General features: G+C 48.5%; 1 protein-coding gene across 1 annotated transcript; it reads left to right on the top strand.

The window, feature by feature from the left end:
* Positions 1–5,644: 5,644 nt before the first annotated feature.
* A4GNT (alpha-1,4-N-acetylglucosaminyltransferase) lies at positions 5,645–20,770 on the top strand. The gene is made up of 4 exons (XM_009817841.2): positions 5,645–5,747; positions 17,748–17,968; positions 18,768–19,217; positions 20,159–20,770. The coding sequence occupies exons 1-4, from the start codon at positions 5,645–5,647 to the stop codon at positions 20,768–20,770; spliced, it is 1,386 nt and encodes a 461-aa protein (XP_009816143.2).
* Positions 20,771–21,926: the final 1,156 nt, after the last annotated feature.

Here is a 21,926-nt window from a genome sequence, read left to right as displayed (position 1 = left end):
GAAGGGCCCCCAAGTGATATGGTCAAGGAGCAACAACCTCTTGACTGTTGTTTGCCCCAGCAACTTTGCCTGTACAAACCCTCCTGAACCTGTTCGCCTTATTCTAGCTCTAATTAAGCTTTATGTGACCAAGAGGTCATTAGCCTGTCCAGCCTGCAGAGAAGAGCACTCCAGGTTATCCAAGCAGTGTCTGCCTGCAAGGTCTCACTGCACCTGAGATATTGCAGTGCCAAGAGCTCCGTGTTATAAACGGTTTCTTTTTCTTCTCTGTCTAGAGCTCGTGATTTAAACCTTATCAATGCTGCTAAACTTTTTAATGTATATCAATTGGATAAAGTTCACAAACAAAGCAGGAATCGATTGGTGGAATAATAAAGTATTGATCACGTTGACGCTAACCGATGAACCTTCAGATCAATAATGAACACAGATCACATTCCCGTAGCACATTCAGTTACTGTTCACTCGGTGGCACGTTCCGTGGGGTGGCAGGTGGGAAGGGAGGACCATTTCGTAGCTCCCCACGTTTTGTAAAGCACTGCAGCAGGCACAGCTTAATGAATATGTTTCTCTAGGCACCAAGCACTTCTCAGACGGGCTCTCCATTTCTGTCATCACCCTCTTAGCCTTTTCTAAGCCTGTTTCTGGCTGGAGTTTCTCTCTGAAATGTTGGCAAGGAGAAATACTCTGTTGCAGTTGCCTGTGCAATGTATGAATATTTGCCTACCTCTACCAGCAATCCCTCAGCTGACACATTTGAGGGCTGCATGTATAGTTGCATGGCAGGATCGCCTAAAGGGTTGGCCATCCTAGACTGAAAACCTGTTTTTTGCTGTCAGGTTCCATGCTGAAAGCAGAAAGTTTGTTTTGGGTTTCCCAAGAGAAGAGGGGCACCAATATCTGTGCTACTTTTGATTGCAGTAATATTGATTGCACCTGTATTAATAGGCACAAGGGCAATGGTGTATAAGCTGGACTTGGACAGGTTTAAGATAGGAATGAGAAGAAGGTTTCTAACCGTGAGGCTCCTGAGGCTTTAGCTGAGCCCTTCTGGGGAGAGAAACCTCTTACTTTCGGTGTGGGTACAGTGCAGCAGGATCCTGCCCATGCTGAGGGTGCACGGCTGTGCTCAGGAGGTACAGAGGGACCGTACTCTCTGTAATCCCCTGCCATGCCGCAGTCCACACCTCCCAGCCAGCGCAGCACGGCCAGGCTCAGCTCACAGCCAGCCCCTAAAGTCCATGAAACTGCACAGTTTCCACCACCCGTGACTTGGTGCTGGAGATTTTACACCTTATGCCCCCCGCAAACTCTGACATGCCAGTGCACGAGTGCTGGGGAGGGGGGGTCTACCCCAGCTGACATCTCACCCCGCGCTGTGGGGCTCTCCGGAGAAGCAGGGGCATGTTTCTCTCTGCCCTCCGTTGCTCTCTCTGAAAATCATGAGCAATTTTGTTTTCATACATCAGAGAGGAAACCTGCCCCCCTGCCTGGTCCAGACAGGGCTGCGATATCAAATTGTTCTTTTTAGAAGAGCATTTACTATTTCCAAAGGTTTGCAAGAGCAGGAGGTAGCTCATTCGGTTATTCACTTGGACTCGGAGCTGTTAGACACAGATCTTAATGGATAGTATTGATTGAAAGAAACAAAGCAGCGGTTTTCTTTCTTTCTATCAAGGGATTTCTAGGCTCTGATGAGAAGAGTTTGCTGGCGTACACTCTTAACAACAAAATACCATATTACAAGGTCCCCAGAAGTCTCTCAGGACAGCACAGCGGTGAGAGAAAGAAATGTGCAAGGTGTTAATGGGATAACAAATTAATAGAGAATAGGATTAGCGAGGGACACAGGCTGGTACCAGGGCTCCCGAGGTCTCTGGTGTCGAGGTTTAATCCATTCTTGGCATGTTGTCCTGGCTGACAGATGAACACAATGGGAACCCACCTGATTCCTGGTGCCATTGGGATCCCCAATGGCAGCTGGGACAGCGATGGCATTGTGAGCGGCCAAAACACAATTTTAGGGGAGATCAGTGTCTGCATTACCTGGAAAGCCAGTCTAATTCTGTCCTGTAGCATCTGAGAACTGTGACGAAGCAGCAGGCTTGGAAACAGTTTTAAAATCATTACCTGACTCTCTGTTGTCCCATGCAATTTTTCCATCCATCTGCCAGTCATTTTGAAAGGTCGAGAGCAAGGACGTGCAAGTTTTGGGGGCCTGAGACTCACTGCTGCATCTGATTCTGGTTTGCTGTCAATCCACAGGCGGATTGCCCCGGCCACCAAGGCTTCCTGAGCAGACCATCCCCAGCCGGACAATTGTCTGGGCGCGCCAGGCTGGGCCACCCTATCAGCCATCGCAGAGGTGACGGTTGAACCCAAAACCATTGTCATTGCCACCTTCATCACCAAAAGACTTTGAGTCCCACCTCCCATTTCAGGATCCACATGGACTTGGCAGAGGCTAATTGTACCAACAGAACAACCCACGGCCTTTGTCGTTGCCCCTGAGGGTACCAGCCCCTGAGTATTTGGGAAGGCAGCACAAGCGGTGATGTTTATGCTGCCTGTTGTATTTGATTCCGGATTTCCAGCCACTTCAACCAGCACTGGGTATACAAATCCCCTAGGCAGCTTTTCACATCTCAGCCCTCTGGCTCCAGCCACCTTGGGCACCTTTGAAAGTTCTCCTGCCTCTCATAAAGTATTGATCTCGGGCCTTTTAAATGAGTGAGAGACCCTAATATCCCACAGTTCACAAGCTGTTCAGTCCCTGTGGGCCTGAAGACAAAAACAAAAGGGCTTTCACTTCTACTCTGCTTTTGACAGTGAGAAGAGGGATGGGTCACAGGATGGGACCTTACGTTGCCTTTAACGATGATGCTGGTTTTGGATGGGCCATGAAGGTCACTGACGTTTTGGAGGAACAGCTGCCCCCCTGGTCCCTGTGGCAGTGGTGCTCGGTTGTGAGTGCAATCCTCTGCAATACTTCATCCAGTGCTGTAACACCTCCTTGACAATATTCTGTCTCTCCCTGACTTTGGTAAGTCACTTATTATCTCTGCTTTTTTTTTTCTTTAAGGGCCCCCTGTCTTTCCTAGATCATGTTAACAAGACAGCTATGGAGAACAGTGGCCCTAGGGGTCTTTATTACTTCCTCCCTGATTTATGTTCCCTGCCAGTTTAACACAGTGTTTTGGGCATGGTTGCACAATGATGGGGTCACAGTGAGTTTCCAGAGGTCAAGACCTTGATCCTTTTATTTATAGCTAAATAGGAGGGGAGCTCTAACACTGTTTCGTCGTTGCAAGGCTCCAGTAAGGAAAATGCTGACAAGAGGAGGGATATCCTCACAGCCACATGCAGGGTCTACACGGTGCTCCGGACGTAAGGAGGTGCTGTAGGATGGAGCTCCAAAGGATTTACAAAGCCAGTGTTTGGTCCTACAGGAGAACGTGTAGAAGGTGGAGACCAAATACTCAGATTCACATTGTTCAAGGGCGCGAGAGCGGTGTGGCCTTTTGGGTGGATCCCAGGAAGGGAGCCCCATTTCCACGTATCCCTTTGAAATTAAGATCCTGCAAAAGTTTTACCTCCGCCCTGCTTTGGAGGTGAAGGGAGCAGGGTAACACACATTCCCTATGGGTTATATGCACTCCTCCCAGAAGAGAGCTGAGTTGGAGACCTGAGTGTGGTCTTCCATCCAGCGGACCTACACCTTTGAGCACTGAGCTGCAAAGCAGGCTGCTAAAATAACTTTTATTCTCTTCTCCCCGCTTTATTTCCCAGTGCAGGCAGTTTTGCACTGCTCATTTCATCCCCATCCTCACACCCACTCGCAAGAGCACACTTGGTGCCTCCCATCACCTCCCCTGGTACAGCTGACCCCATCTCCATGAGGGCACCTCCAGCCCCATCCTTTTCTTATTTCGGGTGCTCTCACTGCTGCTAACGGTAAATTTGCTCTTGGTTAGCAATGGAAATGCTACCACCTTCAGGATTCCCCCACACCTTTCCTCTCTCATCAGGGCCAGAGAAGCTCACACACCACAAGCACTCTCAACTCCAGGTCTACTGATAAGCCCAAAGGGTGATGAGCAGGTTACCAGAAAAATCTCCCCCCCGCCCCCCCATCAAACACTCAGCTGGGAAAAATAATCACAGCTGTATTCAAATGAATACATCTTGATTTACACCACTGGGCCCACACTAATTTGGAGCAGCTGGGGCCAGGCTTGTGCAAGAGCACTATAAAAAGAGATTCTGCCTGCCAGCCCTTCCTCTCCTACGACTCTAACCCATAATTTAGTAAGTGATAGATGACCTAAAGAAATTCCTGGGTAGCTGTAAAATGAGAGGGAGAAAGAAACAATTTTATTGTGTAGGCTACCGCTGGCAAAGAAGTGATTGCACCGGTACTAGAAAAAGGTAAGAAATCTAGAAAGTAGCAATAATAATGCATGCATTTCAACATTCCTTCGGCATCACAATGGCTAATGATTGAATGGAGGGTTACAGTGGACTGCTAACACCCACGTTTCTCTGAAACAGCATCCTTTGGCAAATTCAATATTTAAAAGTTCTCCTGAAGACTTATTAAAACTGACAACATTGTTCTAGGTTTGAGGAATAATGAGCTCCTCCAAGCTTTTTTTCAGAGAATTAAAGAAAATCATGAGTCCTATTGTTGGTTAAATCTGTTGCAGCACAGGTGAAACTCAGCATCAGCTGTTTTCCTATTAGGTGTCTTCAGAAGCCTCTTGTTTGCTTGATCTTCTCTGCTTTATTCTAGGTTAAAACATCCCTGGTACACAGAAGGGGCCCGAATGGGGTGTATTTAGCTCAGCCCAGGCAGAGCAACCCATTGGTGGGTTCATAAAGATTTAATGTACTTTCTATTCCTTCCCGTTTGAGCAAGGAGCTGGAGTGATCAGACACGATGCGCGGGGAGAAAAAGCAGCCTGAAGCATCTCTTTGGCCCTTTCCAATTTCTTGTTTAATATTAACAGGAGCATTTTATGCTTATGTAAGTTAGATACATGCCAAAGAAATGTGAATCAAGGTGTTAATACTTAATGCAAACACATTCCCTGCTGTTTTCCAAGGTTTGAAAAGGTGATCAAGACTTATTAGGATTAAGGGCTCATTTCAGCTGAGTTGATCAGATGGCATTTGGGTGTAATTTAAGCTAAAAATACAGAGAAGGAATAAGCAGATTTTATTTCTATATAAAATTGTCTCCTCCTTTCCCTCTTTCTCTGCCATGCACACATGCGTACGCGCTCGCACTTACCCTGAGCAATATTGCCTGGTGTGGGGTTGGTTTTTTTTGTAAACTGGGTAAGGTTATTTGGACTGGATCTGCAGTGAAGATAGCGATGCCTTGTTTCTCATCTGATATATTTAAACATGTTCCCTTCCCATGTCACCTGCACATTTTCAGTCTCGAGACACGAAGGCTGATTGTCCAGACCCACGTTGCTTGAGTCACGCAGGGACTGATTTAGCTTCCATCATCATCATTTCACAGTTGCAACCACTGATATTTCTTGGAGTACGTACTGAAATGTGTCCAGACAGTGAAAACTAGAGCTGGAAGATGAGAGAAGAGGGATGCTCTTTGGTGGAACAACATTGCCATCTCATGGTGCAGGTGCATCCCTACAAAGTCTGCAGCGATGCTCCCATCTACAGCATTCAAGGTCGCGAGCTCCAAGCACACGTGAGTCACGCTGCAGAAAATCCAGGTAAATAAGAAAACTTCACCAGCTGGCTCCCAACCTTGGAGGTGGAGGGCCTTTACCAGTATCAGTCTCAAGACAGGGTTTTTGGACACCCACCAGTAACCTCCTGCTGGTCCGGTTTCCCCCGTGACAATCCTGCTGCTGCCTCTGCCCCAGTCTCTGCTTCAGAGTTCTTCTGTTAATTCTCATTTTCTCAAGCTTCACTAATAATTTCCCATGTGGCACCATATCAAATGCTTTATTGAACTCTAGATAGATTAGATCTACCAAATTTCCCTTGTCTGGAAAACCAATTATCTTATCAAAGGAAGATGTCAGCACAGTCTGGCACAAACTGCCTTTGGTAAACCTGTGTTGCACTTTATCTCATTTTTCTCAGTGCCTTTAATTAACGTTTCCTTCAGAATTTGTCCTACAATCTTGTGTATAACTATAAACGGGCTAACACATCCGTAGCTGGCTAGCTCATGCTTTTCATTTTCCTTATCTTCACTTATTTCCTCATAGTCCATTTGCTTGTGGGGGTTCAATCAGTGCCGTTTGACCTGCAGGACTCATTAGAAATCTCTGCTCTCCTCTCTGCACACCATGTGCTGCACACCATGTGCTGCTTCTCCCCAAATGGGATGGAGATTGCCCCAACCCCTCGGGCTTCATCTGGGTCCCCTCCAGGGTCCTGCTTTCACCACAGATGTGGCTGCTTTCAATCCCCACCTCTTATTCCAGGTAACTGTCTGCCTTCAGTCCCCAATCCACATCACCTTTGCCATCAAAAACTAGTTTTCTCTTTAATTTGGAGGGAATGTTGTGATTACCCTTTAGCCTGTTCCTGCTTTTTCTGGCTGGCTGTCCCCCTTTCTGCCTACCTTTATGTATTTCACTAAGGAAATTTTCAATGATTTTCTTTTTCCCTTACCTGTGCATGGACACGCTCTGTCTGGCTCTAGCCTTCCCCTCACTTTGAAGATGTACCTTTATGCTGTCCTGACACTTTTGTCCATCCCTGTCATCTCTCCATCCACTCTCCCTACTCTGGAGATCATAAATCATAGAATGGTTTGCGTTGGAAGGGACCTTTAAAAGTCATCTAGTCCAACCCCCCTGCAATGAGCAGGGACTTCTTCAACTCGATCAGGTTGCTCAGAGCCCCATCCAGCCTGAGCTTGAATGTTTCCAGGGATGGGGCATCTACAACCTCTCTGGGCAACCCGTGCCAGGGTTTCACCACTCTCATCAAAAAAAATTCTTCCTTATATCTAGTCTGAATCTACCTTCTTTTAGTTTAAAACCATTACCCCTTGTCCTATCGCTACAGGCCCTATTAAAAAGTCTGTCCCTATCTTTCTTGTAAGCCCCCTTTAAGATCTGGAGCCTATCTCAGTCCTTCATATGAGCACAAATTTCCAAAGAGCGGGGGCAGAAGGCAAGAAGGGATGGCTACGAGTTGCCCATGGCCCAGAGACACCTCTGCAACTCCCAAGTAATTGCAAAAATTATTCTTACCCTTGGGAGAGAAGAGGTCCTCCTCTAAACATGCCAGCGCAGAGTGTTACTCATGGGAAGGTGTCACACAGTCTCTGTCATGGATGCACCAGTGACCAGCAGAGTTAACGAGGGTAAGTTCCCCATGAATTTTAGCCACCAAAATGTAATGCCAATTTTTCTCATCAGATAACAACACGGCACGACTGAAATGAAGGTAATGTGGAAGTGACTGGTTCTTCCACTCTGCTGCAATGGACCAAGGGTCTGTGTATAATTGCAGAATTATTCCAGATTATTGCAGGGGAAAATCCTGAATTCTGGATAGGGTATGCTGAGATTATTACAGTGTGGCAGCAGAGCAACTTGTCATCACACTGGGGCCATAAGTTTAAATTTTGCCTAGCATTTGTAATAAATGTCCCCTCCAGCTGACCCAGCTATCAACAGGTACTTGCTCACATAGGCTGGGGAGCTGAAGATGCTCAGAGTGATCCTCTTTGCTGGTGTGCATGCCTAAAAAAAAAAACCAACCTGGAAAATGCAGCCTTCCCAGCAGTCTGCTAGTTTTGTTTTGGCAGGTGCTCAACCAAATGTTGCATTGTGGCATGGTGGGATCCCATCTTTTTTGAATCCATCCTATTGGACTCACGTCAAGATATGCTGACAACTAGATTGGGCCTCTTGGAAAGTCTCGTGTTTTGCTGATTTTCTATATTACAATGCCACGGCAGCTCTTTGGATAGAGGCACCTTATTGATCATGTGAAAAGGAAGGTCAGGATGGAGCCCGATGGAGGCAGTGAGGGGACTTGCTAATCACCACGGGGAGGAAATAACTAGGGTGAAGAGAGACTCATTACTTCTACCATAAACCCTTCTGTGATGGCAGGGGAGACTGGTCCATGCTAGCATAGTCGCTGGAGTGCCTCCCAGGCAGCTCTGCAGCCCCTTCTGCCTTTTTTCCACTCCCCATGCTGTCAGCTAGCTGGAGGAAAGCCATTTATCACAGCTGATCCGCTCTATCCACTAGTTATCTAGATTCAGCTTGCAAGTGCATAATTTATGGTCAGTTGGTTCATCTCCTCTGCTCTTTGTCAATGCACAGCATTTTACGGACGAGCTTGTGAGAATAAAAGCTACAGTACTGAAGGTGCCCACGAGCAGGGAATGCCCTGCCTCCAAAGTACACGAGCCAAGGAGGCACACATGGGCCATGGGAACAAACGGGCTAATAGGTGTTGATAAAGGGTTTGAAGCAAACAGCCTCGTCATCCTCCTTCGCACTCTGTGGATCAGGAAGTCATTCTGCTGAGATTTGTTTTGCTTTCCTTCCTCTGTACATAGGATAAAGCAGGCAGAAAGTGTGAAGCTGTTATTAGAGGCAGAGCTCCAAGAAATCAAGAAAAACCTCACAGAAGTGGGAGTCATGTACCCCAAACTAAATTTACCTGAAAAAAAACTGGTGGTGTTATACACAACCTTATAATGACTTTATTTCTGTTATGATTGTTGCTGTTGTTCTGGTTAATAACTTTCTCACTTACAAAAACCTAACACAACCCTGTAGCAACCACTACAGAAATATTATTTGCTTGTATTATTCTTTAGGTGGTTCCTGTGCTGGAGGCAGTAAGTAGTTACAATCACTCAGTACATAATAGAGAAATTCATTCCAATAATAATAACAACATTTATTATTTTTGAAATATGAATCTGATGAATTCATGAATATAGAAAGCTCTTGTTGCTGGCTGTCCACAAAATGGTAATAAAATCAAGCATGATTTTCTGATAGACCTTTGCTGTAGCTTTCTAATGCACTTACTCCAGATGTGCATCCATCACTGCTCAGCGCCCAACTCCTGGTCCCGCTGTGCATTTGGATCCACCTTCGCGCAATGACAGCGGTGAGACCGGGCATGCCTGCTCACCCTGGGGTGCAGGCAGCGTTTTCCTTCTGGTATTATTCAGGGGATAGCATCAACCGCTCTGACCCGTTGGGCAGAGCATGGGAGGGCAGGGATCAACGTGGGACAGATCAACCTGCTCAGGGCACTGGGCTAACAGAGCATTTACAAAGGGTTGTTGTATTGCAAACCCCCCTTTTCTTAGAGGCAAAGCAACCACTTATCTGGAGTTTTACCATTTTCCAGCATTTCTTTTTTTTAGGGGCTGGGAGCTCTGCGGGGTCCAGCAAAACCAGGCTTGCAGCAGTGGATAGGACCTGGTGGATTTGCTCTGGACCGCCCTGCGCACATGCGAACAGCTTGAAAATTGCTGTTGGGCTCTGGTTGGTAGGGGGTTTTGCCTTGCAGGGACTGCAAGATTGTCACAGCCTGAATCTCGGTGGCTGGAATATAATCTTTAGCAGTTAAACTGGTAGTTTACACTGGCTCTGGTCAGAGGTAACAGAGCTGTTTCCAATGGGAGGAGATTTTTAGAAAGTAGTTTTGCCAAGTGAGGCCCCCAAGGTCTAATGGTGTTTGCACTCTGATATACTGGCACAAAAAGCCTTCATGATGTAAAGGCAGATTTAGAAGCACCCCCAACTAAACCACCTCCCTCTATACTGTACCAACAACATCATGTCTTCTGTTAATAACCCCTCGTAAAAGAACGAAGGCTGTCCAATGCAGAAAACACTTAAAATCAGGTAGTCCTGATACAACGATGTACAAATTAATATCACAAAGGGTGACTAAATTAAAGTGGAGGAAGGCTATAATACATGTTTGCAGAGTGTGATGCTATCACAAGCCTGGAAGTTGCAAAAAGCTTAGCAAAGTAAAATTAGGCATATAAAAGTAAACTCTTCTCATATTGCAGATGTGGTGGCTGCCTTTTTAGTCGTTACACTTGCTTTATCTCTAAAGCTGTGTGGACATTGCAAGTGTTAGAAATATAAATATGGAAATCTTTAAGCACAAATATATTGCTTTACAATTCTTTGTAATTTGGCACGAATCACCTCCTTGTATTCCTTCCTCTGATATTTTTTCCTCTGTGCATTAGTGCCTATGGCCCTGCCTTCCTCTGAATCGACCGATGAGCTCACAGTTGAGAGGTGTAACTCTGGGTCCCTCTGTTTATAACGAAGTGATATGAGTTTCACTTCTTTTCTGTCCAAATGCATGTAAGGTATAAGTGCTTTACTGTTTCCCAAGTGACAGCTATCGATTTTTGGTAAAATAACTAAGAAAGCTCAAAAGGAGCAAATGAGTTTTCTTACCAGATCAACGTAATTCTAAAAAAGACACAAGCTTTCAGTAAATATCAAAAGATATACACGCTGGCAGTTAACAACAGCAAGTAGATGCCTAAAATGATTCGTGTACAGTGGGAGTGAATCCAGGCACATTTCTCCCCATATTTGCAAACGTTCAGGTTGGTCATCCAGAGCTCTTACTCAGAACTGAGCACTGTGGGGTGAGGAAGGGTTTACTCCCCTTGTCTTGGCACTTGGGAGGCCATAGCTGGCTACTGCATCCAGCTTTGGGCCCCTGGTATGAGAAAGACACTGGAAAACCAGAGAAGGCCTAGTGGGGGGCCACCAGGATGGTTATGGAGGATGTGCAAAGAGAGGTCAAAGGAGCTGCGTTTGCTCAACCCAGAACAGAGGAGATGAAGGGGGGGGTCTAGTTGCTGTCTACCTCTATTCAAGAGAGTTTATAGAGAAAGCTGAGCCAGACTTTTTTTGGACGTGTGCAGCAGAAGTGTAAGGTGATGGTGAAAAGCTGGGCTGTGCCCCGTGCAAGGTCCCTGAATGATGGGCACCTGAGTTTAATTGCTGTAACTTCCTGAGATGGTTATCAGATGGGCTGAAATTTTCTAGAAAGAGGTCCTTGGAGCCACCCTGGCAAACAACAGCATCGGCTGGCTTGTTTGGGACAAGTGTCTGTGTTTAAGAAGGGAGGTATGGGAAGTGTGAGTGGGTGATAAGCCCCAAGGAACTTGCCTAACCCCTCTGCTTGGCAGTGGTCACAGTCACAGACCTGAGCAGACCTTTGGTAAGGTTTAGGGAACGAGCTATTGCTAAATATTATTTAATAACCTGTTTTGGGTGATGCTGAGAGTGTGAACGGAAATAATATAATGTGTTTTGCTTCTAGGGGAACAGCAGTGCTCAGGTGGGATGCTTGCCCTCAGGCCCTGGCTTCTCTGCTGACCAGGTGAGAAATCGTCCTTTTGAACGTTACTGGGGCCAAATGCAGACCGGTGGCTGGTTGGGCTCATGGAGAGCAGTGCTCAGCCATTGCTGGAGCACCCTTGAGCAGCCACATTGATGCACCTCCATTTTTGGAGGAGATCTTCAGAGAAAATATGTTCCATCCTTTCATGAAGCAAAATCGAAGCAGATTCCCAAGCTCGGGAATAAAATGAACATCATCTGAGTGGAGCAGAGGTGTTTTTGTAGGATTACTGTCTCTAAGGTTATTCATGATAAAGGGAAATCTCCACAGGGTCTCTGCTGTGGAGAAGATGAAGGCTTGGGTGGGCTCTAGAGCAGAAAACCAGGCTGTCCCAGTGAACACTGTCCCTGCTGCAGAGCGTCAGGGAAATAGTTGAACATCTGCAGCCCAAGACACTGGATGTGTCGCTACAAGTGGCCAACGTTGCATGTAAACCAAACCTGAGCAGGCACACCACGGGCCAAAGCTGGTGCAATGCTTTCCCTACAACCATGGTGAGTCTCCCATAGTGTTCGAGGCTGAACTGTTCCTCCGCACTCGGTGGATGTGCAGCAGCGTGGAAAGATGAAGGGAAAGGATGACTTTGTCACCTTGCTGGGAGCTGGCACGTGCTCTGCCTGCAGGCTCCCATTTTTCTAGGCTCCTCGTGCAGTGAAGCAAAAAAACAGGCTCCTCCAGAGGGCAATACAGAGCAGCACCAGGATTTTGGCTACTCCCTGTATTTAATTTTTTTTGTGGGGGTGTGAAGCACCCAGCAGTCTCATTCCAAGTAACTTGGCAGTGCCCCATCCACCAGCGCAGCCCCCAACTCCATGCAAACTGGGCTCACTGGTGTGTGTGAGCCTGCTTGTCCCCCCTGCTACCTTTCCAGCAGGCTTTTGGGGACCCAAACTCACATGCCAGCTTGGCAGGGCACAGGCAAAGCCATGGCAGTGGCATCTGGCCCATCGCACCGTGGAGCGGGAGAACGGGGCAGAGTCCTGGTGAGATGCTCATAGCATCCGGGTGGGTGCTGAGAAAGGGTACAAAGAGGTTTGCCTCGGTTTGTCTGATGTATTAAGAGACAGGATGAGTCCAGCCCTCAAAAGCACATTTCTGGGGCAAAGATGCTCATTTTGGAGAACAGCGCCCAGCCAAATCCTGGGGCTGTGCCTGTAGATGTGCAGGGAGTAGACGGCAGAATCCCCTCAGATAAATAACCCCATTTCTGCCTTAAAGTGCTTTCCCTAATGCTGCCACCAAGCAGCCGAGACTGCAGGCAGCCTGCATTAATGCACAGCCCTCTCACTTTCAGCTGCGGGCTGAGCCTGTGCATTTTAGCTCATAGTTTCATCATCCTCCCCTGTATGCTGGTGTTACGGGCCACTCCGGGCTTTAACTTTACACTGTCGCTTCTACAGGATTGAGTTGCATAGAAAATTCCCCTCCTAACTCCAGGGCAAGGAGCTTGGTGGTACACGGAGGCGATGGGGGAAGCTGGTGCGGGGCGGGGGGATGTTTTCACGTTGTGGAAGATAAAAGCTGGGCGGAAACTTGTAATAACAGCAGCCATCTGTTCCCATGCGTGCCCCCATATTAATGCATCCTGTAGGCTCAGAAGACACTACGTATGTGCCCTGGGAAGGGAGGGATGGATGTGTTCAGCCCCAGAGGAGCTCCTGGCTTTGGAGCTGGATGCTGGCCACTCTATTCCCTTGCAGGTCAAACTGCAAACGATGGACCTGAGCGAGTGTTTGCCGAAGGAGAGGATTTCTCGCAGAGAGGTGTGTCGGGGTGCGGGGGCTCCTCACCTACGTCATTGCCCAAGGGACTTCTTTGGAGTTGGAGCCCTCCTTGTGTTTTCACCCAGCGTGCTATCTGCTGATTAAGCCCTGACTATCTCGATAGCTTTCCATGGGGACTGTTTGCTCTGCCCGGCTGCGGCAACATTAGCCACTCTCGCATCCTCCGCCAGCTCTCCGCAGCAGGAAACACGTACGCAGGAGCACAAACAAAGCTGGGGGCAGGCCCTTTGCACCCTGCGGTGGGTGAGGGGGGGTGCCCCCGAGCTGGCCAGGAGCGAACGGGCACGCCCTGGTGTATTCGGTGGCTAATTTTTAAGAGCAGGCAGGCTGGCTTTTGGCTGCCACCACAAGCTCTGGAGGGGATGAGCTGAGCACTTTTTGGTGGCTTATGAGCACTAAGTGGTTGCTGTTGGTGGAGAGAGGTGGTTTGCTGGGTGGCAAATGAGTGGGTTTTGCCATGCTTGCATGTGCGCAACGTGCGGGGCCGCTGGCACCCGTTGGCTGGACAAAGCTTCCCACCCTGCTGGTAAATCTGCCCTGGATACAGAGCCTTGCCAAAAATCAGGAGGAGAAGGGGAAAAGGAGAAGGAAGGGAGCTGCGAAGAGCCTGGTTGCTGTGAGTGTCCGGGAGCCAGGGGTTTGCATGCCAGCGGGATGCGCTGGTCCCCTCGCACAGGCTGAGCGGCACTGGTCCAGCACAGGTCAGGGCTGTAGGAGGGATGCACTGGGGATTTCTCTTTGGTGCTACAGCTCCACCTCCCCCTTACAAATTCTGCTGTCCCAGCACAGGACAGCCACTGAAGTTCATACTCCTTGCACCCCAGGGTCAGGAAAGCTCTGGGGAATCCTTCCAACCTGAGGTGGGTCATCCCAATCCTGGGGGCACTTGACGGTGCTCCTGTACCATTCAAGGCATCCTCCTGGGGACAGGTTGTGGGGACAAGCAGAAGCTCTGGATCAGCAAAGCTCCTTGCCTGCCTGGTCTCTAACGGGGAGCTGGGCAGGCATCTGAGCTTGTCAAAGAGCCAGTTCAGGATGTGTGGTATTATTTGGGATGTGTTTGTGTAGGAGGCCCTGTTGTTGCCTTCCTTGGAAGTACTCTTCGCTATAGGGCAAGGAGATCTAAGCTATGGTGCAAAGTAGCGTCCATAAATGTGGTTCTAGAAACAAAGAGAAAAGGCTTAATATGCTGTAAACCACCCCCAAAAGGTGCAAATAGTCTGCCTTTTGGCACCCACTGAGACCCACCCATCTCTCCGGACCCTCACAGGGTGGTGGGGCTCATGTTTGGCTGCCCGAAGAACCTCGTACTGCGTGCTCCTGTATGCCTGCACCTTTGAAAACACAGCCCTAGCTCCTTCCTCAGCCTTATCTCAGCACACCAAGAATGCAAACACCAGAGCTGGTGGAGAGCAAGCCATGAGGTTGCTCCAAGCCCTGGCAGGGCAGAAGATAGTGGAGAGGCAGCGCAGCTCCTCTGGCACAAGCAAAGGGCTCTCCACCGGCTGTGGATACTTTCCAGTGTGGTTCAGCTTGGCTTTGCTTCCCGACAGGCTGCACGCTTTGCCTGCTTTTTGCAGCCAAGAGGTGAGTTTTGCTTTATCTCTATAAAAATGTCAGGTCGTAGAATCAGAAAGCAGGCGAGAAGTGGTGCAGTAAGAAGCCCCTTCACTGGCATGCCGGAGGTTGGAAAGGCTGCATTAATTACAGTCTGTGATGAATACGATATATTCTTCTACAGGTTTTCCATTTGAAAGAGGTTTCCAAATATGCCTGGTGTTAAATCTGGAAGGAAGTTGGCTTTGAAGTGCACGCATGTGTGCTAACTTGGTTGTAGCTGTAATTTACTTGAGCAGATTCTGTAAAGACGTGAAAGTAAAGCGGCGTAGGTTCAAGCAATGCTGTGTGCGTTACAAACAGGGACTGCCTTGAGGTTATTCCCTGCCAGGAGAAATACAGTTACCCAGTTGGATGGGTGCAGACCCAGATGCAAAACCCGCTGGATCTCAGAGGAAAGCTGCAGTTTTGGGGATAGACGAGAGGATGGGAGTCTCTCTTTCGAATCTCGAGGGATGCCCAGAAGCCATGGGGATGAGGATTCGGTGACAGCAGAGTGGGGCATTGCCAGAGGACTGTGATATGTGTGTTATTCACCTGTGGTGCATAAACTGTAATTCATAACGCGTGTGACTTGCTTCAGATAGTTCAGATTGGGCTTGAGGTTTAGACTAAAGGGCTGTACAAACTGAGATCTGCAAGTGGTGTTATTTTTTTTTTTAATTTCAAAAAAATTCCTTTTGACAAATGAGAAGAAGACTTAGTCCCAGTGCAAGCTGAGGCCATGTTCCGAGTCCCTGTGGGGCCGGTTGTGCCCCGTGGGCTGCCCTGGGCGGGGGGGTCCCTCTGGCCAGGCTGTCACTGCAGGGACCCCAGCGTTTGCCGTGGGGTCAGGCTGTGGCATGCAGGGGGTGCGAGCACCCCGGCGGGTTGATTTACTCACTCCCTTCAGTGGCATTGACTGAAAAAATCCCGCTGTACCTTCCCGCCGCACGTGTCTCACGGACACCTTGGAGGAATTACCACCCATTCGTAGTAATCTTTCTTGTAGTCTCCCACCCATTTTCATCCTGCACTTGAAATACTGAAATTGCCCCGAGAAAAGAAATATCTTTACAAGATGGGCCATCAAGCCAGCATGCCGTCTGCTGCATCCAGAAAAGCAACCCACTCAGCAGGGTAATCTATTCAATGGCTGGGATTTATTTTTAACATTCAGTTCTGCAGTCCTTTTAACTTGAGCAGGGAAGGGAACATTTTGATAACAGCAGCCTCCAGGTCAAATGTGATGAGAATTCATAACTCGCCACATAGGGGTTTTGGAAAACCAACCAAGCAAAACAATTTCCCAGAATGAGATGATGAAGATTCGCGTTTCCCTTCACAATGTCGTACACAGAGCCGGTATCTGTTGGAGTGTCTACTTATTCTCTCCCCACAATTTGCAAATAAAATGCCTCCCGGACTATTTTAAATTTGAACGGCTATTGCGAGCACAGCTTTGCTAGGCTGCTCATAAAGACCTGAGACATCGGATCTTAGGCCGTCAAAGAAGAAATATTAATCTGGTAATGGGAATGTTCTGATGGTCCCATTTCTAATCAAAGCAAAGCCTGGGTTTTCTGCTTCAAGCAAACATTGCCAAGAGAGTGGCATCAAGATTTAAAAATTGCAAGGACTAGAAGGAGGGAGCTCCAGTCCCTGGACTGCCCTGGCGCAGCACAGCAACAGCAGCCGGCACAGTTTAGGTCAGAGCTGGGAATGGGAAAAAGCCTGAAAATCTGGCCAGGCTGAGACTAGTGAGGGAGCTGCTAGGAGGCAACTTCTTCATTCTGTTTTATTTTCAGATGGCTGGAGTAAGTCAGAAGCATGTGTCTAAGAGGCAGGAGGGGAACACAGGAGGAAATTTTGTAGTTCGAGTAATGTATTTTATTTGACTCTCACTTCTGCTGGTGTTTCCCGAGCCCTCTGGTGCAGGGCTCAGCAGCGGGCGTTCATGCTGCGCCTGGACATCGCTGGGGCTGTGGCGCTCTGCAGCACGGTCTGCTTTATCCGCAGGCTTGGGAACAAGTCATTTCCAAACCGCTTGTATTTGCTCTCCATTCCCTGTCTTCCACCCAAATTCGATATCTGCAGGGAGGCCCTGGGTGCGGGGGCTCCGCTGCAGGGTGCTGGGGTAATAAAAGAAAGTGAGAAAACAAAGGGGGAAAATAACAAAAAAGCATCATTCCCTCCTCCGCAGGCTGCAAACCCACTGGCTTTGTCCAGGAGATCGTACCCACAGCCGCATTGGTGCCTGGTGGCTATAGCATTGTCACCCACTTCACCCCTGGTATCTTCTCCCATGCTGCTGTGGGAACTCAGGGTGTAATGAGAAACTCTGTGCAGCGGCGATGAAAAACAACAAAAATTGCTATGCAGCATGGAAAGCTGTACTGATGGGAACAGTCATTGCTTTAATATTTAATTCGATGAGATCTAGCTCTGAGAAATGTATCAGGAGCTGCCACAGCTTCAAGTGCGCACTCAGCGCTTGCAGGGGAATTTCCATGGGGTTTGCTACGCTGCAGACTTATCTATATTCTGGTTGGGTGACATGGTAATGCATCTCATTAATTAACTGAGCACACAGAGCATATTTCCTCCCATTCGCTTTAATTAATAAGGCCTTAAACACTTCCAGGGGTTGCTTGGACATTGGGTTGTCATTCAAAGTGTCTCCCCTCTGTTGGACCCTGGCTCATGGTCTCTGCAGAGCAAATGTGGGCTGGTCAGATGCAACCAAGTGGCATTTCAGCAGAGAATTTCCTTGCGTAACGAGCTTGTCAAACAGTGCAATGCAGATAAGATTTAATTCTGCCTCTCACCAGCAGGAACTCCCCGGTGCTATACGGGCTTATGTCATGGCAAGACCAGGCATTAGGGGCTGGGCTGATGTAGGCATGAGATAGGTCTCACCTAAAACTTGTCCCTTTTTTGTCCTTTTAGGTGGGTCCCGTTGGCCCCAAGCCATTTCTGGGACTGAGATTCAGCCCACAGCAGCCTCAGTTTTCTTCTGTGCATCAGTCTCCTGCCTTCAGAAATCCCTTTGCATGCTCCAAAGAGTTTGGGTGTCTTCACCAGGGAGCTGGGCTTTAAGGGAGCCTGATTGCCACCATAGTGGCAAACAAACAAGCTGGAAATGTGGATTTGTCAGAACTATAATCCAGGTAGGTCCTAGTTCTTCGCTTGTACAAAATCATCCATTTTCTGTCCTTCCATCTGTCCCTCTCTGGTCCTTCTGCAGCCTGCATCCCTGCAGGACCCAAGTCCCTCACAGCCTTTGGGGCTGAAGCGTGAGCAGGAGGGGCGAATTGGGAAAAAAACTTTGGTGCCTACATGCTGATGTTTTAGCTTTGGCTGACACATCCCAGACTGTAGTCATGACCTTCCCCTTGCTGGCACTCACAGCCCCCCTGGCCACCTAATTCCACTGGCACATCAGGGTTTGCTCCTCAGATCCCCTGGGCATCTCCTGCTTGTGGACAAGAACATGTTAGCATGATGCCGCGGTGCTTGGGAACAGTTTGCTACACCAGCCTGCCCCAGGGATGGGCTTGGGGGTCCTTGCCTTGGCATGGGGCGAGGTGATCCTTCTCGCCTTGCTCTCCCCGCTCTCTCCCTTGGTCCTTCCCTCTCTGCCAAGCCAATGACTGTGCCATGAGACATAGCTGTGTGTCCCTTCTCCAAGACCTCTCCTGGTTCCCCATGCCTGGCTGGGGAACGAGAAGGTGGGATCCCAGCACTTCACCCCCCAGAGCAGAGCCCTCTGCACCGTGAGACATCTCACCAGGCTTGTCCTGGGGGAAAGGCATGAGCTTCACCACACTGCCTTCATGCTATGGGTGAAGGCATGAGCTTCACCAAACTGCCTTCATGCTACGCTGTCCAAAGCCGTGTCCTACCATTTCCCAATCCTGCTAAGTAATAATACTGGCATATATTTTTCTGTTCCTTGTCTCTCCTTAGCATCCATGTCTGAGGCATGACCCCAAAGGCCCAGGGAAAGCAAGAATGTTGAAGAAAATCCAGATATGCCTCTGCTTCTTCTTCGTCTCGGGCATTTTGTACGAGATCTCCCTGCTGTCCGGCTGCTTCTTCTCCTATATGCCTATGTCGAAGCACTTCCTGACATCTGAGCAGGTCTTGAACCTCGGCAAAAGCATCATCTTTCTGGAGACAACGGAGCGCTTGGAGCCACCTCCACTGGTGTCCTGTTCTGTGGAGTCTGCCGCTAGGATTTACCAGGACCGGCCCATCATCCTTTTCATGAAGGGACTTACGAACGACACGGCGTTGGACTTGAACTCAAGCTATGCAGCCTTCTCGCTTTTGTCTTCTATGAAGAATGTCTTCATTTTTCCTCTCCAGATGGAAACTGTCTTCCAGGAGACCCCTCTGCTCCAGTGGTACAACCAGGTGAGCGTTATAATAAGGGGGAAATAGGAAAATAAATAGGGCAGAAAAAGGGTCTGAAGTAGGCTTAAAATGAATGGAGGAACGCAGGACTGGCTATGTGAAATTAGTAATTTTTTTTTTTTGATTCCGAATAGATTCATTTTTGCCATGTTTTGCAGTGTATTCATCTATCTGTTTATTGAACCCATTATCAGCATTTTCCTCCCTATCTGGAGAATCAGATTTTTTGGCAAATGCAACATTGGTAAAAATAGATTGCATACATGTTTTGATAAAACATCGCTTAATAATCTTTCTCAACAGAAGCTGGTTGAACAAAATATGCTGCCCGAGTCTATGAGCGCTTGTTAATGCTGCCACGCGCCAGCAGAGCTCACAGTAGATAAGATGCAGGAGAGATTTCAGTTTTTGTAATAGCAACATGCAAAACCAAGGTGAGATCTTGAGCTCCACCCTGGAAATATGTCCCTGGCAAACTGCTTGCAAGTAGCTTTTATCAAATTTGGCTCCATCTCTGTGCAGGGCAGGCATATTTCCTCCAAACTCTTCCTTTTCCTGAGAAAAAATTACTCCACATACCAACAGTGTCAATGAAAACACTCCAGCCTGTTTCAGAGAGCTGGGAGTGATAAGGGAGTGTGTTAAGTGGGTTGTGTCCCACTGAAATAGCAGGCAATGATTCATGGTATCATTGATTTAACATTGTAGGTTCCATCAAACCACCCGTGAAATGTTCCTGCATTCATTTATATTAACAAAGCATCGCTCTGCACTGCCCCTTTTTCTTATTCCAATAAAATTCAATAGCTGGAGGAAGAAAAGGCTGTCAGCGACATTTGCAGGCATGCAGGTGTGGTTTTATGGTGCTATTAGTGTCCAATGGATGGATGTGGTCCACTCTCTGCCGGTGGCATCACTGTCTTGCCTTTCCAACTCTGCAGGTAATCCCGGAGCAGGAGAAGAACTGGGTCCACGTCAGCTCCGACGCCAGCAGACTGGCACTCATTTGGAAGTATGGGGGCATCTACATGGACACGGATGTCATCTCCATCAGGCCCATCCCCGAGGAAAGCTTCCTAGCGGCGCAGAAGTCGCGGTTCTCCAGCAACGGGATCTTTGGCTTCCCTCCCCACCACAAATTTATTTGGGACTGCATGGAGAACTTTGTTCTGAAGTACAATGGGAACATCTGGGGGAACCAGGGGCCCTTTTTAATGACAAGGATGCTCAAAGCCATCTGCAATCTCACTGATTTCAAAGGCACCGAGGACCACAGCTGCCAGAACATCTCCTTCCTCAATCCCCAGCGTTTCTACCCCATACCGTACCCAGCCTGGGGCCGGTACTACGAGGTGTGGGACAAAAGCCCCAATTTCAACCACTCCTATGCGCTGCACTTGTGGAACTTCATGAACCACAACCGGAAAGCTGTGGTTGCAGGCAGCAACACTCTGGCTGAAAAACTGTACAAAGCCTACTGCCCCACCACATACGAGGACCTGATCCAAAATGCGAAGCTGAGGGATTTCACACACTCTGAGGATGCTGCGTGACATGGTGTAAGGAGGAGGGGGGTGATCCTTCCAGCCCTCCGCATCCTGGGGCCAAAAGACAGTCACCACTGGTGTCAGTAGCTGGCTTTGTAGGAGAAAGAAAGACCTTTTCATAACCACCATCCCTACTCCCTTGGGACGCTAAGGAACGCGTGCAGAATGGTGGTGGGTATCCATCGGACGTAGCCTCCAGTGACAGTAAGGACACTTTTGCCTCAGTTCTGTTTCCTTACAGGTGCTCGTGAACCAAACCTTCCTGAATCAAACGGGCTTACGGGCGTCACTAGTGAGCTTTTCCAAGGGAAAACTTCCTAAAGAGACACATGGCCTCCTGGGAGGAATTTCATCTCGGCACCTCTTAGCGCTATTGGCAGCTACCCATCACGAACACAACAGGCTTTGGGCTGGGCTGAGGCCTCTGAGGCAAGTGGAATGCAAATGTATAGCAGAGGATGGATGACAGTAATTGCTAATGAAGAGAATCCCAAACTACTGTCTTTTCATTAATCGGTTTTTCTCGCACGAACTTTACCCCCTACGTTTTTGAGAGGGACCTTACCCGTGCAAGTGACAATAAAACGGTTAATAAACCACCACTCCTCTGAGCTTGCTTTCCCCTGCACGCCCCTGGAAAATGAGTCCCATTTTTTTCAAATGTTTGTGCTCCCGCACTTTTACTTCAGCTCCTTCCAGGAAGGGGCTGCACTGCCACATCCTCGGAGGTCAGTTCTGGCTGCAAAGAGTCGCATCTCCGCCTGGAAAGGAGATGCTGAGGCACCAGGAAAGGATAGGGATGGACCTCCAGGGCTCCTGAACCGCTTTGAAATAAATGGAATTCAACTACCCTGGAAATGAGGTGCAGCAGCTCTGGTTACCCTTGTCCAGCTCTGCAAAAATCCCCATTTAACCCCCAACGGGGGCACCCAGTGACTTTTTTTTGTGCCAGAGAGCAATGCATCCCCTTCGCATTTACTTTTTTCCCAGGGTAATGCCAACCCACCCAACCCCCCTAAAAAGAAGCCCAGCTTGCAAATCTCTTCTGAGTCTGTCTGCGCAGCTGGTTTTAACTTGGGAGCAGAAAGGCGGGGGCAGATCGGCCGCCCGTCATCGCATGTTTGCCATCTGCACAATGCTATCTTCTGTAAACACGGCAGCT

The sequence above is a fragment of the Gavia stellata genome, chromosome 11 (assembly GCF_030936135.1).
Source record: "Gavia stellata isolate bGavSte3 chromosome 11, bGavSte3.hap2, whole genome shotgun sequence".
Taxonomy (NCBI): Eukaryota; Metazoa; Chordata; class Aves; order Gaviiformes; family Gaviidae; genus Gavia; species Gavia stellata.
The sequence above is the reverse complement of the archived record's forward strand: the minus strand, read 5'-3'. Positions and strand labels throughout refer to the sequence as shown.